General features: G+C 44.3%; 1 protein-coding gene across 1 annotated transcript in view; it reads right to left on the bottom strand.

Annotated features, from left to right (window-relative positions):
• Nucleotides 1-2,429: 2,429 nt before the first annotated feature.
• Nucleotides 2,430-18,925, bottom strand: part of PLEKHM3 (pleckstrin homology domain containing M3) — a 156,089-nt gene continuing 139,593 nt past the window's right edge. The window contains exon 7 of the mRNA XM_049773194.1: nucleotides 2,430-2,936. Within this exon, the coding sequence (XP_049629151.1) occupies nucleotides 2,759-2,936 (178 nt within the window). The 3' untranslated portion in view covers nucleotides 2,430-2,758. The remainder of the gene's footprint in view (nucleotides 2,937-18,925) is intronic.

The raw sequence follows: 18,925 nt of genomic DNA, 5'->3' as shown, positions 1-18,925 counted from the left end.
AGTGTTGGAAAGGAGAGAGGAGAGAAGCAGCCAGAGCCCAGGCCCAGTACTGGGAGCTGACACTGACATTGTGGCTAGATTTTTGCTTTTCCCTTTGGAAAACGAGCAGAGAAGGACATGGGTGGAAGATCTACCTGCAGAGTTCACAGGGATGGTTAATATTTAGCTGGGCCTTAAATGGGCCTGGTGCAAAGGTCTTAACAAGAGGAACCCAAGATTTCACCAGGACTTTCACCCTAGTGTCTGTTTGTCTGCAGAGAGAGCAAACACACCAGCAAGGGAGGGGTCAGTCCTGAACCTCGGGTCCCCCCTCCAGTGTCCCAGGACAGCCTTGGTGACAGAATCACAGATGCACTAATGTACACTTATGCTACAGTGTAAGGAGTTGGGGGCAGAGGCAAAGGCACTTGGCCACAAAGCACACCTGTCCTTAGGAGCAACAGGTTTGCAGTTCTCTCCTGGAAGATAATGTTCTAGTTTCCTGAAGCCTGGAAGACACCAATGCTAGATTCCATGCAAGGGAGATGCTTAAAGATGATCAAGTTTTATTGGCCTGTTGGTCAAGTTTCTGTTGGAGAATTTCCCCAGCCTTTTTCTTTTGTGTGCAACATTCTCTAGATGTCTCTGGGGGGAAGGGAGTTGAACTTGTACTTCTAAGAGGCAAAGGCACTCTAAGGAGACTCACACACAGGGTCCTGGCCTTTGAATGCATGTTCATGTCTTGGATAAAGCTCTAGAAAATAAATTCATACATGGTACTGAGCTGTTGATTGCGATGTGGTTGCCTTTTATTGATTTCTTTTCCTGTTGAAGCTTGGGAGCCAAGCTAGGAAGGTGAGGTGTGTGGTCCAGGACCTGAGGACAGGCACAGGTTGAGAGGTATGAGGTTTGCGGTCGGCCTGCAAAACAGTCTGTCCTGTGACATCTTCAAGAAGTACCTTGAGTTGGGAGGGACAAGGGACACTAGGGTCATAGGGAGGGACCAGGAGTTCACTGTCATTATGAACCTGATTTTCAGAACCTCAGAGCAACAAAACTACTCAACTTGGAAGGCATTGGCCTACTAGAAACATCCAATATCTTCTCATATAATCTAGAAAGCACTGTTTCAAGAGAAGCATGCATTTCAGTCTTAGAAGGAGATACAGCAGAAGAAATGGGATGCCCTATTTCCAGTGCCTTTTTACCTCATGGCTTGGCCAAGAATAGGGCATCTGGTCCTTAGCAAAGGGCACGGAAATGGACGAACTCCCTCCCTTGCTGAATGTCAGGCAGCTCAGTATATTTCTTATTCCTATGCTAGGATTTTTAGCGCCTCTTAGATTACTTGATGGTGGTAGCTATATATGTGTATTATACATGTCTCTCTATATTTATTTAGACAGTATTAGATTTAATTAGTTAATGATATGGTTAAGTTTGAATTTTCTTAAGAGTCTAAAGTTGGAATGTCTTAGGACTCTGATTTCTTCAAATTAAAAGACATGTGAACACAGAAGCCACTACTTTAACAAATTAAAGGTCCAAATGAAAGTGAAGTGCAGAACAATGAGAAAGAAAACATCTCCAGTAGACAGGCAGGAATTACCTGTGGAAGACTGTGAAAAGAAATAGAAGACTGTCTGGAAGAATGGATGGGCTTGAAATCTTGTTGACTAGTCGACAAACTGTACCATTAACTGGAGTCTTTTTTTTTTGGGGGGGGGGGCCACACCCGTTTGGTGCTCAGGGGTTATTCCTGGCTAAGCGCTCAGAAATTGCCCCTGGCTTGAGGGGACCATATGGGATGCTGGGGGATCAAACCGTGATCCTGATCCTTGGCTAGCACTTGCAAGGCAGACACCTTACCTCTAGCGCCACCTCGCCGGCCCCCATTAACTGGAGTCTTAGACAAGTACCATTCAAAGCCCCTCACATGTCTCCTGTGGAAAGACTAGGACTGTTCTCCCCAGAGCCATGACTCTGACCCAGCAAACACCATGGTTGTTGCCTTTGGGCAGATGTAGAGACTTGTACCAGCAAACAGAGCAATACCGTGTGGTTATCAGTAGCAGAGTTCTTGTCTGGCCCCAGGACAGAAGCTACCTGAGATCAGCTTCAACCCCCAGTCAGCTCTCCTCAAAAACAGGGGTGCATGCGTACTGTCTGAGAGCACTGGATCGCCTGACGGTCCGGTTCCTTGGCTCAGGCTAGGTGACCCCACATTGGTCAGCAATGAGGGAAGACTGAAGGAGGTGAAGCCATTCCTACATGTGAAAGATTTCCTTCAGAAACAGGTGGTGAGAGGTGCTTGTCAGAGATACCTTGACCCACTGTGTAGCTTACAAATAAATAACATAAAAATAAACCCCAACCCTGTTAATGTAGGAAAAGCTTCCCCCCCCCAATGTTTTTGGGGAAAAATGGCTTCTGAGAGCCACTCCCCCCCAAAAAAAAATCAAATAAAAAAAGTCTGAGTGATAAAGCCTTGTGCAAAAACCACATATTGTACCTTATTGAAACTTTCCACATATTGAAACTTTCCAAACAAGCCACACAGGCTTCATGGACCTTCTCATTTTTAAGATTCTCATTTTGAAGGAGCTTCGTATAGGATGTCTAGGTGAGTGGCTACATCTACACCACCTCTGCATTGCACAGAAATATCTATTTACTGAGGCTGAGACACTCCTCTCCTGAAGGGAACCAACCGGTTGGTCAGGAGGCCTCGGGTGCTGCTGGGCCACCCAGAGGCCAGTCCCGGCTGGTGGGTGCCACGTCAGGTATTGTGATAGGACAGCTCAAACATGCTGCAGGCCTCCTCCAGGCTCTCATCCATGTTCAGCCGCTGCCAGAAAGATTTCTGCTTCTTCTGCAGCTCTCGGCGGACACACCTTGGGCAGGGGACAGATTTTTCTTTGCACTCGGAGTGGAAGACAGCTCCACAGCTCTCACACCTGCAAAAGCCAATGAAAAACAGAATAAGTGTATGTATATTATGTGTGTGTTTGTGGGATGGTCGGCATGAGGAAGATGCATCTACTTTGGTGGAGGGACACACCATTTCTTTCCAAGCGGCCCCGGGGACAGAAGCAACTCTTGGACCCAGGGTCTTCCCTTTTCCAAAGAGCTCTAGATTAGACATCACCTGAAAAACTCTTCTGATTCCAATGGGATACACAGACCACTGCAGGTGGGGCTGGCAAGTGGCCAGGCATCAACAGTCGATCAACACTTCTGACCGTGGTGATGATGAACATATGTCTAAGGAGCTCTGTGGGCTCTTCCCCTCTCCCAAGGAGCCAGGACAGACTGTAACTCTGCCTGGAAGTGATAGAAAAGGAGCGGTCAGAGCATCCCCTGTATAAAACACACTCCATGCTAGTCTCCAGCACAGAGCAGAGATCTGTAACTGTCACTCTCCACATCCATTCTGGCCAGCTACCTGGTGCTTGGCTAATAACTCCCTGCCTTTGTAGACACTAGCAGGAAGTACGAAAGCTACATTTTCATTTCTTTCTTTCTTTCTTTTTTTTTTTTTTGGGTCACACCCGGCGGTGCTCAGGGGTTACTCCTGGCTGTCTGCTCAGAAATAGCTCCTGGCAGGCACGGGGGACCATATGGGACACTGGGATTCGAACCAACCACCTTTGGTCCTGGATCAGCTGTTTGCAAGGCTAATACCGCTGTGCTATCTCTCCGGGCCCCTACATTTTCATTTCACCCAACAACATGACGTGTGTCTATTGTCCTCCTGACTTTGTTAAATGAACAACAAAACAAAACAAAACAAAAAAATAACGAAACAAAACCCCCAAAAAACCAGCGGGGCCAGAGAGATAGCATGGAGGTAATGTGTTTGCCTTGCATGCAGAAGGCCGGTGGTTCGAATCCCGGCATCCCATATGGTCTCCCATGCCTGCCAGGGGCAATTTCTGAGCATAGAGCCAGGAGTAACCCCTGAGCGCTGCTGGGTGTGACAAAAAACAACAAAAAAATAACAACAACAACAACAACAAACCAACAGGAAAGAGCATGCACTTTTCCAATTTTCTCTCTGTAACACAAGTGGGAATGGTAACACATGAACAAAAGGGTGAGTTGGGCTAGGTATGTTTACCCTGCTTCACCACCCCTCAACAGCTCTCTGCAAAGACACCAATCTGATCAAAATTCTAGGGATGCTGGTATTTGGGCTGATATAACCAGGATTTTTTTTGAAGTGTGTGCAGGCATCCTCCCCTCACTTTCTCGTGCTTCTGAAAGATCTGGCAGATGAAAACATACCCCTACAAAAGCCACAGTATCAGCAATAGCGCTTGGATTTCTTGGACCATGTGACAATCCCATTTTTGTTTAATACTGTTGTCCTGTAAGGACACACCAATTTAGACACCAATGTCTCTGAAGCCACCTAATATTCAGAAACAAATGAAGTAATGGAATGAACAGCTATCAACAATAGGAGAGTTTACTAAACCTTCTGACAATGATTTAATAGCCTTATTGGAGATACAATAATTTTCATAAATTTGCTTGTTGTTGTACTTCTTGTTTTTCTTCCATTTTTTTCTTTTCTTTCCTTTCCTTTTTTTTAAAATAATTTCACTTCCACTTACCTGAAAACAAATGTATTATGATAAATTATGTAATACATGCTCTTTAAATCAAGTAAATTAAATTGGATAAAAAAGAGAGGCCGATGTGTTTAAAGCCATCAGAGACACTGTACTTCATAGAGAGGAGACATTCCAGCTGGATGACAAGTTTGTAGCTGGGCTGGTGGAAGCTTGCAGGAGTCTAAGAGCTTGTTTTCACCGTTGGGTCTGAGTAATGAGTAACTGAGAGCCTCTCGGCTGCTCCTGTGGGTGGGTGAATCCAGTTCTCACCCTCTCTCCATACAGGGGTGACAGGCACCTTGACCTTGTCCCAGGAAATCAGGCCACAGGATTTGTCCAAATAGCAACATTCAGGAAAGGTCCAACCCTGGATCCAGATCAAAGATACACTAGAAAAGAACCAGTGCTCAGGGCTCAATCTCACGTGACCCTTCCCTCTTCCTTTAGTTCACAATTGACCACTGAGCCCCAGCCCTGACTCTCCTTTAGCTTCCACATCCTGGCTGGGGCTTGTGTCCTTGGTGTGGGATGGTGTTTGGGGCAGAGTTCTTGGCACTGTTCAGAGGTCTGGTCAGAGGGGGGCAGTTTTCTCATCCATCCTTGTACCCCAGAGAGAAGGAGAGCACTTAGAGGGAGAGTGAGGGAGGCTGTCCTAGCTGACCTAGGCAGGTAAACACTGCACCCCGAAGCCTCCACCCTCAGCCCAGCACTTGGGGACTGGTTAAGGGGAGATGAAAAGAGCTTGAGTGCTCTGACCCCCCAAATTCCTGAGCTGATGCTGTGAGCTCTGCTGGCCCTGTATTTGGAGAGATCTTTAGGAAGTCACGGGGTTGGGTCTGCAACAATAGCACAGCGGGAAGGGCATTTGACTAGCACTCGGCCCACTAGGGTTCGATCTGTGGCATCCCATATGGTCCTCTGAGTCTGCCAGGAGTGATTTCTGAGCCAGAGCCAAGAGCATAGTGGGTGTGGCCCCAAAACCAAAACCAATCCAACAAACAAAAAACCCAAACAGGAAGTCACTGGGGTTCAAAGCCCTTAGAAATCACCATCTCATCACAGTCTGTGCCTGTGTGTGCCTGAGGGAAGGCAGCACAGCCTCTGCAAGCCCGGGGCCAGTCCTCACCAGAGACCAAGCCCAGGAGCTGAGGCCAAGGGACTTCCAGGCTCAGAGCAGTGAGACAGAACCATCTGGTCTGGATTCTTTTTTTTTTTTTTGGGCCACACCCAGCGTTGCTCAGGGGTTACTCCTGGCTGTCTGCTCAGAAATAGCTCCTGGCAGGCACGGGGGACCATATGGGACACCGGGATTCGAACCAACCACCTTTGGTCCTGAATTGGCTGCTTGCAAGGCAAATGCCGCTGTGCTATCTCTCTGGGCCCTGGTTTGGATTCTTAATTTGGGGGCGTGTATATCCGGCAGAGCTCTAGCAGATCTCCTGGGCTACTTACTCCTGGTTCTGTATTAGATGGTGGCCCTTGGTTGTGCTCGGAAGGCGGATCAAATTCAGACCACCAAGATCAATGTTTGTCCCCAACAGCTGCTCTAGGAGCCATGTCTTGAGATCTTGGGACGGGCCCTTCAATAGACCAGAAGGCAGCTGCAATACACCTTTCACTCCTCTGCACTTCGCCTGTCCTAACTGCTAATCAGAGGTTCCCCTAACAAGGGGGTTGGGGGGGGGGAGAGCTTGGTGCCACAGAAACTGAAAATTAGTTAATTAAATTGGAGAAAAAGAGAGAGAGGCTGGATATGTTTAAAGCCAGGGGTGCCAGGAAGAGCACAGAGCAGGGGAAATGCCTCAGGACGCAGCCCAGACTCCGCTGTGTCAGCAGTCACCCATTGCCTCAGCACATCACCCTGACTTTATGGGGGATTGCATGTGTGCGGGAAGTCACTGGGGACACCCCAACATTTCCTACCTGCACCCTGCTTTGCTCTTGTTGTGGACAGACATACCTGGGTCTTCTAGGACCTCTTCCGGGGACTGGTCCCTCCCCAGCCAGTGCCTCTGTCCTCACTAGGTCACACCTTTGGTGACTTCCCATCACTAAAGTGACACTATAATGGCAGCTTTATCAAGGGCCCTGCCCATCCCTGCCCCCTCTGTCAGCCTGTGATTTATGCTGGGACATTGCCAGGGGGAGGGGGAGGGACTGACAGATAAGGAGGAGCTGCTGGCCTTCTCCAGCTTACCTCCCCCCCCCACTTTTCTGGTCGATACTGGCCCCAACCCTGAAGGGAGGGGGCCATCTTATCGAATGTTCCTGCTGCAGAAAACACCCCTGGGTGGTAGGGAGCCCCAAGGCACCTGCTCTTTCTAGACAAAGGTCAGCAACGGAACAAAAAAAAAGGAGCCTGAGATAAAAAATTAATGATTTCAAAGTAGACTCCAGACCCCCCCCACAACAACCTGACTCAGCAAACGCCTTTGAACGTCATGATGAGCAGCTACTCAATAGCTCACCAAACGCATGGGACACTGTTGATTCTTCCCATGTCCTGTGCCTCCCCCAAAAGATCTCTTTTAAGGACAGGAAGAGGAAGAGGAAGAGAACTGTCCTTGCACAGAATGTCCCAGGAGTTAAGGCCTAATGTTCAGGGAGACGACATGCTTCACAGGGAAAGGCAGCACCTCGCAGCCTCTGTCACCGAAGTCACCAGGCAGGTTCTCCTAGGGCTGCATCTGTAGTGCAGCTCAGTGCAGGACTAAGTCTGCCTCTGGTCTCAGGACACTGTGGGGCAGTTCTGTGACCTCGGCCATCATTCTGAATCAGCCCATGTTAGGAGCGGGTCCTGGCCCCGAGCACTGCTTGGGAGCACTACCCTCCTAGATTCCCCCAGAAAGATCACTGGATCTGAGACCTTGATGGCTATGGACTTTCTGGGTGCTTCAGAAACACTGTTTTTTGGGCCACATGCAGCAGCACTCAGGGGTTTCTCCTGGCTCTGTGCTCAGAAATTACTCCTGGAAAGCTCAGGGGACCAGATGGAACATTGAGGATTGAACCTGGGTTGGGTGTGTGCAAGACGAATGCCCTTCCCTCGGCACTTTTTTGTGCAGTGAATATATTTTTGTATATAAATAAGTATACTTTATATCTAGATACATAAATCAAATCCTATATAATGGTGGGGGGAGTTGTAGAGTCACACCCTTTGAATTTCAGGAACAAGTCCTAGTTCAGTAATTTGGGGGGGGTTACTTGTTTCGGTGCTGGAAATAGAACACCCGGCTCCCACATGCAGAGTGAAGCCTGCTGTGCTAACACCTCATTCTTATATATGTATATATTATATATAAGATATATCTTTTATATATATAATATATATTATATATATCATTATATAATTTGGGGTCCTCCCTAGCACCTAGCTGTTCTCAGGAGTCACTCTCATCAGCACCTGGGGCAAAACCCAGGTTTCATGTGTGCTCAGCCTCCTCGAGGTGTCTGAACCCCTCTTCTCATGTTGTTTCTAACACTTCATCATGGTTTTTTCAGGAACATGTGTCTGATGAGGGAGACTGACCCACACATACATCCATGCTGAAAAAGCAACATTCAGTGAAAGGGGAGAAGTAGAACACACCTTAACATCAGCATCTTGTTCTGAGTTATCTAGTCAGATAGGTTCTTTTTTAAAATTACATGAAATTTGAAATTTCTTCACCCCCCCCTTTTATGTTTTGGTTTTTGGGTAAGACCCGGCAGTGCTCAGGGGTTACTCCTGGCTCTAAGCTCAGAAATAACTCCTGGCAGGCTTGGGGGACCATATGGGATGCCGGGATTCGAACCACCGTCCTTCTGCATGCAAGGCAAATGCTCTACCTCCATGCTATCTTTCCGGCCCCAAATTTGAATTTCTTAATCCCATGTCTTATCAACAGAATTATTTCTGTCTTGCATCATATCACCCATAGTTCCTCCTGGCTCTGTGCTCAGGGATCATTCCTGGTGAGCTTGGGAAACAATCTAGGGTGTGGGGGATCAAACCCAGGTTGGCTGTGTGCAAGGTAATGCCTTACTCGCTGTTATTATATCTCTGGCACCAAGTTCCAACCATTTTTTCTGGGGCGGCACACCAGGCAGAGCTCAGGGGTTACTTCTGGCTCTATGCTCAGAAATCACTCCTGGCAGGCTCAGGGGACCATATGGGATGCCGAAATTTAAAACACCGTCCTTCTGCATGCAAGGCAAATGTCCTACCTCCATGCAATCTCTCCAGCCCCCAAGTTCCAATCATTTTTACATTTTCCCTTTCTCAGGTCACAGAGAGGCAATTGAGGAAATTTGCTACTAACTATAATTGTCCAGTGGGGGTTTCCATACTTTTCCTGAAAACAACCATGATTTCACTTCATCCAGGGATGTTACCCTGGGCACTACGAACAGTTGTACCCTCTGCTAGGGGTGGGTTAACTTATAAACACGGTGGGATGGATAGCACTGTGTGTTGGTAGTAACCCCCACCCTCTTCCCCAATCAACAATGTCTTGAGACACTAGCATATGCCCCTGGGATTGGCTTAATCTACTTGAAAAGGGCATCCAAGATGTCCTGTCCACAGATGCCCAAGCAGTGGCCGTATCTGACCTGCTGCCCAGTAGAATCTCAAGCATTCAAGAATCTAATGCTACTGGTTTGTTTCATCAGTCAGCAAGGTCTAGTACAGTGCCTAATGCCTACTAATGCCTATCACTCCATAGACACAGGACCAAATATGTGTGTGTGTGTGTGTGTGTGTGTGTGTGTGTGTGTGTGAGAGAGAGAGAGAGAGAGAGAGAGAGAGAGAGAGAGAGAGAGAGAGAGAGAGAGAGAGAGAGAGAGAGAGAGAGAGAGAGAAAGAAAGATGAGGTTGCTTATCAAATATCAGTAACAAGAAGCAGAGGTTCCAGAGTATCCTCTGGAATGCTGCTGATGGGAGACTGATCAGGATAGGCTCCTGCCTTAATGTGTCTCTTCCCATTCTCATGGGACATGCCTAGGTCCTGCCCCAGGCTAGGGTCCCTGAGACATGCTGTTGCTGCTGAGTTCTTCTGAGTTCTGAGTTTTCCCAATTCTGTGCTGTTTCTATTTTTGGCTCAGGCAATAACCTCAGCTATGTTGTGAGCACTGAATTCAGGCTTGAGTGTGGTTGGCTCCCTGACAGGCGAAAGGCCAGGCCAGCAGAGTAGGGCTACTCGAGTTGGGGGTTGGTCTTCACTCCAGGGCCCCCAGCCAGGAGGGTGGGTGCAGGAGCAAGGGCCACTCTCAGTTTGGCAAGCATGTGACTTTGTGGACGGCTACGAGGTCAGGCGCCCCCCCCCCAAAGGCCCAAAGGCCACTAATTATGATTTTCTCCCCCCTGAAAAGCCAAGATGATGGCTTAAGTCTCGTAGCTAAGGGAGACAGCTATTCATGTCTGGTGATTTGAATGTTTTGGGTTGTTCTTTTCTTCTATTTTGTGTCAGGAAATGAACAGAAGCACAGAGTTCATATTCTGCCTAAATATGATGGATAACTATAACCAGCCAATATGATGAATGCTCAATGCCCACATGCATGCTTATATGCTATGCCTGCTCTCTGGAAGGCCACACAGGCTGAATATTCTCAAGTAAAGTTGATCAAATGATTTAAGTGAATAATATATTTGAACAGATTCTTTCTTTGGGGAGTTAAAAAAAGGAGAATGCTCAAGGCTCAAGCTAATTATACCAAGGCCAATGGTGAGGGAGATGCTGTGTTCACAGTCAAATTTTGCATCAGAATTACTGGAAATTCAGCCAATGCTTGGTTTGCAAGCTGTAGCTTTGTTGTGCCTCAGGATAGAGGAGCTGGCAGGGTTGGAAGGAGATCAACAGGTCTACAAAGGCTAGCTGACAAGTGATAGGTGACAGGTCCTAGATGACAGGACCTTCTTAGTGAGGAGCTACATTTGGGCCTAGTAATGTTGAGATAATCCACTGTCATTATTATCTTTGTCAAATTTTGTCTGGGGGCGAAGGGATAAAAAACTATACCCATACAGTGTGCTGGTAGTGGTTTGGAAATTTTGCAAGATCTAGCTCTTTGGGCCAAATGTCGATGCTAGTTTGTAAGGAGTTATTTGTATTGCAATTAACTATCCCAATAGTTCCGAGTGGTGAACACAAAGAACAAATCAAGATGAGCTCCTTTAGGGGCTGGAATGAGGGTTTAAAAGATTGGGGCACATGCCTGACATACACAGGACACTGAGTTCAAGCACTGGCACAACAGGCCCTCCAAACACCACCTGGTGTGGCCATGATGCCCCTGCACTGCAGGGCAGGTCCCCTTCTAAAATGATAATTTACAAATCTTAGACATTCCATTTAGGAAACATCTGTTCAATCTTCTCTCCTGTTTTTACATAATTGATCCTCACAACAGCTCTTTGAGGGAGGTATTTGCTTCCCTATTTTTTAAAATAGGACTATTAGAATTGGACAAAATAAAATAAAACAATAAAATAATTTGTAGCTATCTGGTTCCAGAACCAGGCAGTGGGTGGATAAACTCTGAACTTGTTTCCAGTCTTCTTACTCGAGATCTGGACCTTCTTCCTTTGTTGTTGGCCTCATGGTTCTTTAAGTTCCTCAACAAACCTCTTCTTCCTGCCCAGACAACCCCAAAGACTCAAATTTGGGAAGAACAATTGGTATGTCCTGACTAATCTTTGCATTTGCCCCTGAGTTCCCAGAATCAATTAAGGAAGATTCTCTCAGGGAGGCCCACAAAGCCTCTGGCTTCTCAGGTCTTGTACTTCCAGTTTGTAGAAAAGCTTTTGGCTAATACCTTTAACAAAAGCTTTGCTTAAAATCTTGGCTTTGAAATAGAATGTAAACAGGGTTAATGAAGTCATTTGTTAATTCTGTTACCCTACTGGGAATGGTGGCTTGCCATTATCATTAGTCCAGAGGCTTCATCAATGCTTCTTACTGGTATGCAAAGGATGAGAGAAGGTCTCTGAGCATAAAATTGTACTGACTTAACCTAAATAGAATAGTTTTGAGGGGAGAGGAAAACTTGTACATTTATACTTAATGATTCACAGTTCATATAATTCTAAACAAAAGGAGGATCATCTCTACAGATTTCCTTAGAGAAATCTTTTGGGTAATATTAGAGAAAGCAAATGAACTACTGGAAAATGAACAACTTATTTACAGTTTCTGAAGAAAAAAGAGAGAAAACATTTTATTGTAGTCAGGGAGAACTAGAAGTAAGAGAAATGGTTTCCTATAAAAACTTGTATAGTAGTTTATAAGATCCAAGAGACTAATAAATGTTTTAAAATGTCTTGGAATGTTTAGAACAAATACTCTGAATATGAGAATACTATTAAACTGATGCAGATTAAAAAAAACTTAGTTTATGAAATTTCACTGATTCCACCTGACATAAAACTGAAAGACTTAGTTGCGATTTTGAAGTCAGCTTCTTTAAAAGAAATGGTGATTCCAGGCCAAAGTCTCAACAGCTGCATCCATGACCCACAATTGCCATCATGCCAATGGCCCAACTTCACAGCTTTGTCATTCATTTCTGCAGAGACTGACTAAAACTCCAAGTATGCCAGTATTTGGGGCTGAAATCTCCAGGGTTTTGTCGAAGTGAGAGTGAGCAACCTCCACCCAACTTTTCATACTTCCAGAAGCTCTAGAAGCCATAGTCACACCCACAGTAGCCACCATATTAGCCACAGAACCTGAAATTCCTAGACTGCGCAGATGCATTTGCAGCCACGTGATGCCTCGAAGTTTGTTAATCCCAGTAAGTCCAGTAGGAAGACACCAAATTAGATGTCAGAATATCATAGAAACTACCTAAGTTCAGCAAACAAAGCCAAGAACCCATTTGCAACTAACAGCTTCGTAGACCTCCAGACAAGGACATAATGACCCCACTACAACATATAGTGATTTTTACAAATTTTCTTTTGCTGTAGTTTTCCCTCCAATAATTCCATTACTACTTAGTTATAAACAAGCAATCTAAAGTATATTATTTTGTGACTTCCAAGGGGTTAGGTTTAGGAGTGGGTGGAAATTGAGGACAAATGTGGTGGGATTGGTGTTGGAACATGGAATGGCAGAAAACAATTGTATTATAAGTATAATATAATATATAATATATATAATATAATATATATAAATATAATATAATATAAATAGTTATATATAAATAACTATGTAAACCATAGTGTTTAAATAAAGTAATTAAAATTAAAAATAGTAATTTGTGTCAGGGGCCGGAGAGGTAGCATGGAGGTAGGGCATTTGCCTTGCCTGCAGAAGGACGGTGGTTTGAATCCTGGCATCTCAAATGGTCCCCCGTGCCTGCCAGGGGTGATTTCTGAGGGCAGAACCAGGAGTAATCCCTGAGTGCTGGTGAGTGTGACCCAAAAACCAAAAAAAAAAAGTAATTTGTCAGAAAGATAGTAGAGGGGTTGAGGCACCTGCTAGCAAGTGCCTGACCCCAATTTAATCCCCAGCATTGAATGTGATCCCTACACAGGCCAGGGACTGTTCCATAAGCATTACTGTGTGAAGCATCAAAGACCAAAAACTAAAAATAATTAATTTTTAAGGATGATATATATATGTGTATATATATATATATATAAATAAAGCTCTAAATAGTATTTAACTATTTAAACATTTTAGTTCCTCAAAGTAATAAGACATTTAATGTAGCCAGAACAAAACAAATTTCATATTGGACAAATGCAAAGAGATTCAGATGTCAGATTATATCTTTTTTTTGTTTTGTTTTGATTTTGGGCCACACCCAGTGGGCTCAAGGGTTACTCCTGGTTCTGCTCTCAGAAATCACTCCTGGCAGGCTCAGGGGACCATATGGGATGCCAGGGATTGAAGTGGGTCTGACCGGGGTCAGCAGCATGCCAGGCAAATGCCCCACTGCTGTGCTTTCACTCCAGCCCCAGATTATATCTGATTTTACAAACAGTTGTTTCAGAATAGATTACAGATGATTACAGCTGGAGCTTTAGAAAGAGGCAAGCACTCGAATAAAAGATCAAGAATAGTTATCATTAACTAAGACTGCCCCCACCCATACAATTCTCCTAAACTATCTTACATAATTTTCCAATACTCAATTTGTTTTAGGCCAGTGGTTCTCAAAGCAGGATCCTGGGACCAGCTAAATCAGCATCCATAAAAATTTTAGAAAAGTGAATTATACAACGACAGTAGAACCAAGCTATAACAAACTATAACAACCTAAACACAAAAGGAACCTATGCAATTAGCAGTTCAGGGGGCTAAGGGTGGAGGTATGGGATGCATGCTAGGAACTATGGCAGAGGGAGGTTAATACTGGTAGTGGGAATGGCCCTAATTCACTGTCACTATGTAGCTTAAATACAACTGTGAAAGACTTGTAATTTGGGGCCCGGAGGGATATCACAGCTGCGTTTGCCTTGCAACAGCCGATCCAGGACCAAAGGTGGTTGGTTCGAATCCCAGTGTCCCATATGGTCCCCCGTGCCTGCCAGGAGCTATTTCTGAGCAGACAGCCAGGAGTAACCCCTGAGCACCACCGGGTGTGACCCAAGACCAAAAAAAAAAAAAAGAAAAAAAGACTTCTAATTCACATTTGTCTCAATAAAAAATTAAGAAAAAAAAGATCAAGGGAAAAAAAGAAAAGTGAATTATAGATTCTCACACTAACATTATTTCTTGGCATCGACCCCCATTAACCAAAAAAAATTTTTTTAAATCAAAAAGACACTTTCACATCTGCGCTTATTGCAATGCTTAGGACACAGCCAGGATAGAGAACAATCCAAATACCCAGCATTTATTTGTGCTTAAATAAAAATCTGAAGAAGTTGTGGCAACCAAAACTGAAAACTGAGAACTCCAGCAGGAGATGAACATGGGAGTGGGGATATATTTATACGGTATAGCTCTGTAATAACAGTTCTCTAAACCATGGTACCACCAATAAAATATTTAAAGAGGCTGCGAGAGATAGAAATATATAGGGGCCTGGAGAGATAGCACAGCGGCGTTTGCCTTGCAAGCAGCCAATCCAGGACCAAAGGTGGTTGGTTCGAATCCCAGTGTCCCATATGGTCCCCCGTGCCTGCCAGGAGCTATTTCTAAGCAGACAGCCAGGAGTAACCCCTGAGCAACGCCGGGTGTGACCCAAAAACCAAAACCAAAACCAAAAACAAAACAAAACAAAAAAAACAAACAAAAAACAAAGAAATATATAGAAGCTGGAGATAAAGCATAATGGTAGGGCATCTATCTAGCATGTGGCCGACCCAGGAAGGACCCAGTTCGGTTCTTAGCATCCCAGATGGTCCCCAGCCTGCTAGGGGCAATTTCTGAATGCAGAGCCAGGAGTGACCCCTGAGCCCCACTGGGTGTGGCCCAGAAACTAATAAATCAATAAGTATAAAACAAAGAAATATATTTGTGTGTGTTTTTATATTGGAATATGCAGCTATAAGAACATAGGAGGCGGGGCCGGAGAGATAGCATAGAGGTAAGGCGTTTGCCTTTCATGCAGAAGGTGTTCGGTTCGAATCCCGGCGTCCCATATGGTCCCCCGTGCCTGCCAGGAGCTATCTGAGCATGGAGCCAGGAATAACCCCTGAGCACGGCTGGGTGTAACCCAAAAACCACAAAAAAAAAAAAAAAAAAGAACATAGGAGGCAATGCAGTAAACTGTGACTCGCACAGAACTGGAAGATCTTGTTAAATGAAGGCAGACAGAGGTCAAGGAAGAAACAGACTGCACCAGAGAAGGACGAACCTGTGGCCTTGGGTCACAAAACATCACCACAAGGTGGAGCGGAAGAGGAATGAAGAGTTGGGTGGGGTGAGAAGTAACAGAACAAAGATGGTGAGGGTGCTTGGGAGGTGGTAAGGAGACTGTCCACCCACTCACCGACAGTGGCAGGAGTGTGGCCATGTGACCCAGACTCTACAGCGGTTAGGGTTCAAGTTGACACCCAAGTTGGTGCTGAGAGTCAAAGACCACCTCCGATAATGCGAGGTGCAAAAAGGAGTTTATTCGACTAGTCAAGGTCCAAGTCCCATCCAACCAAGGAAGTCTTGACAAGAACCCCAAGTTAAATCCACAAGCAGTTTATAGAATTTACAGGCTTCAAGCATTTCATTGGTTAATAAAATAATGCAAGCATTTCATCCACTTGAACAGAAATCACATTGGGAATCACATCATACTCAAAGTTGATATCTCAACTTATTGCTGACTCAATTTTGTGTCAGGGGATCTTTGACAGACCCACCCAGTTCCTCTATTTTAGCTGAACAGGGAGGGTCCTGCTCTTTACAGGGTATATTTTATCTTTGGGCTAACACCCTCAGCTTATGGGAAAGTTATAGAGTAGAAAAGTATTTTAAAGTGACTTTATTGGGGGCTTGGGACCACCTTGGTCCTAGGCCCAAGGTACTTTGGTTCTCATACAGCAATAATAAAAATAACCAAACTGAATAAAGAGATAAATGTTGTGCCCACAATTATTATTATTATTATTATTATTATTATTATTATTATTATTATTATTATTTCTTGTTTTTGTTTGTTTTGGGGCCACATATGGCTGCAGGATTCAGGGGTTACTCCTGGCTCTGTTCTCAGAAGTTGCTCCTGGTAGGCTCAGGGGACCCTATAGGATGCCGAGGATAGAACCTGGGTCGTCCGCATGCAAGGCAAATGCCCTACCCACTGTATAATGGCTCCGGTCCCTAGAAGCTAAATTCTACACTAGCTCTATTAAAAGAAAGTTTATCAAAGTTTGTATGTTAAAGGACAAAAGAAATTGTACACACATATATGCATTTAGATCTACAGAAGAAATAAATTTCATTGTATATTTATTTATAAAACTGTTGACAAAGAAAATTTAGTTGTTCCTTATGTTCTCAATTTTCAATTTTTCTTTCAAACTAGAAAAATGCCATTAAAGATGCTTCTTTTCAGGGAGGTCCTTTCTTTTAAATTTCATTTCTGTCTACCTTTGACCTAGTTCTCCAGGTAAAACCAGATCTCTGGGGAATTAATTCACATTAGTGCCTTTATATGTCTCCAATGCAGTCCTGGAACCAGTCACTGGTTCATTACTTACAAGTTTGCCTCTTATATGATTGGTCATATAAAGGCATGTCTACAATTCTCTATGTGTGTGGTGTTTAATAAGCTGCTACTTTAATAGTAATTATCTTTCCCTGCTTTATCATCAAAAATTGTTAAATTGAAGACCCAGAAGTTGGCTCAAAGGCTTCAGATGCTTGCTGGGCAAGTGCAGACCCCTGAGTCTGAACTGTGAGTGACCACTTGCACTGCGGAGATGAGCCATCCTGGAGTTCACAAGACCTTGCAAGAAGCACCAGAAGATGTCTCAGTAGCTCAAAGCCCTTGTCTGGCCAGTGCAAGGCTTAAGGGTGACCCTGACAATCACCCAGAAAACAGCTCAGGGACTCAGGACATGCCCAGGACAATATTAAAAATCTCCAGGGTCTTATGCACACCAAAATTCTTCTGGCCAGGCTCTAAGAGAGAAAGAGTGAAGAGAATTTTTGGTTTTTGGCCACACCCAGCAGCACTGAGGGGTTACTCCTGGGTCTGCACTCAGAAATTATGTCTGGTAGTGCTCCATGGGACCATTTGAAATGCTGGGAATCAAAACTGGGTTGGCCGTGTGCAAGGCAAATGCCCTCACCCCCCTGCTGTGCTATCACCCTGACCCAGATAAATAAAGATAATTTTTAAGATTCTTGGGTCCAGAGGAGGGTAGGAGCTGACTCTGCACATGGCTACAGCAACTGTGACCCTAGTTCAAATCCCTGGTGCCACATAAAATCCCTGAACAATTTCAGGGGTCACATCTGAGCACAAAGCCAGGAGACTCTGAGCACTGCTAGGTGTACCCAACTTTCCCAGCCCCCAAATCAGACTATATGCCATTGTATGGGTAAGACTCTGGGTTTGATTTTCAGTGCTGCACACATAAAAATTCTCCATCTATTGACAGTGTCTTTATTTTAAGTGTTTCGAAGGCATCAGGAACTGAACAGTTGGTTATTAATAATCACTATTTATGAATAGGGAAAATGCAAATATTTCTCAGGCAACCTGATTTCCTCTTCAGGATCATGAAGGGCTTTAATGTCTATTAGATGTTAAAATGAAAACCCAAAAAAACCACCCAAAAATCAAAAAGGGTTTTGAAGAGGTGACTTGATTACTATTGGTAATAAACAATTAGATGAGAAAAGTCTCCAAGATAATAAACATACAGACAAAACCAAGATACCTCAGGCAGAAAGAGTTCATTTCAGAACACACTGCTCAGTTTGAAAAGTCAATATTTTTTTGTATGGAAAGGTAAATACTCTTTCTCGTCTCTATTGTGTATTCAGGTTACTTATTTACAGTTCCAGGGAGAAGGAAAAAGTACATACACACACACACACACACACACACACACACACACACACACACACACACACACACACACAACCTAAGAGATGTTTTGAACATTAAACAATCTGTGAGTTTAGTCCTCAAGTCTCTGCTGGGCTAGTGGGAACATTTTGTCTCCAGAATAAATGCTATGTTACTAACACTCACTAGACTCACATACCTATGTTTAAGTCAATGGTTTTACTGAAATTAGCTTAGACTATTAAAAAAAAAGTAAGCCAACCCTTCATTCCAGAACGATTTACAAATCACCCAGATGTGTGGCTTGAGGTACAGAGAGGGGACCTGTGAGAAGAGTGTCTGTCCACTTCATAGAGCTGCCCACCTTCAACATGGCTGCCTAAGTAATGATGAGAATTATATCCTGATGCTTGGGGGTTACTGGTACCAAACAGAATTCCTGACACTACAAACATCATAACTAAAAAGCCAATAGATGAACACAAAATGCTGAGCACTGAAATTGAAGTCAATCAGGGCTTCAAACAGTGCCAGAGGTAGGTGTCACACAGTGTCACAGGTCACACAGTGAATTACCAGAAGAGTCAGACTGGGATTCTGAAGCCAGGTTCTTTCTGGAAACTAGCCTGTCTTTACTTGTTAAACACAAATCAGTGATTTTAGAGCCAATTATAATTTTTCCATATAAAATTACCCATCTATTCAAATTTATAAATAAAATGTGAGTACTTCCCTGGTTCTGATAGGATGGAATTAATAAAAAAAAAAGCCACTGTACAATAATATATTCAACAGGAGCTCCACTTTATCAAAACCATATACTTATCGCTACAAGGGTTTTTTCTTTATATATCTGTGTATTTTAACATGTT

Source organism: Suncus etruscus, chromosome 5 (assembly GCF_024139225.1).
Source record: "Suncus etruscus isolate mSunEtr1 chromosome 5, mSunEtr1.pri.cur, whole genome shotgun sequence".
Classification (NCBI taxonomy): Eukaryota; Metazoa; Chordata; class Mammalia; order Eulipotyphla; family Soricidae; genus Suncus; species Suncus etruscus.
The sequence above is the reverse complement of the archived record's forward strand: the minus strand, read 5'-3'. Positions and strand labels throughout refer to the sequence as shown.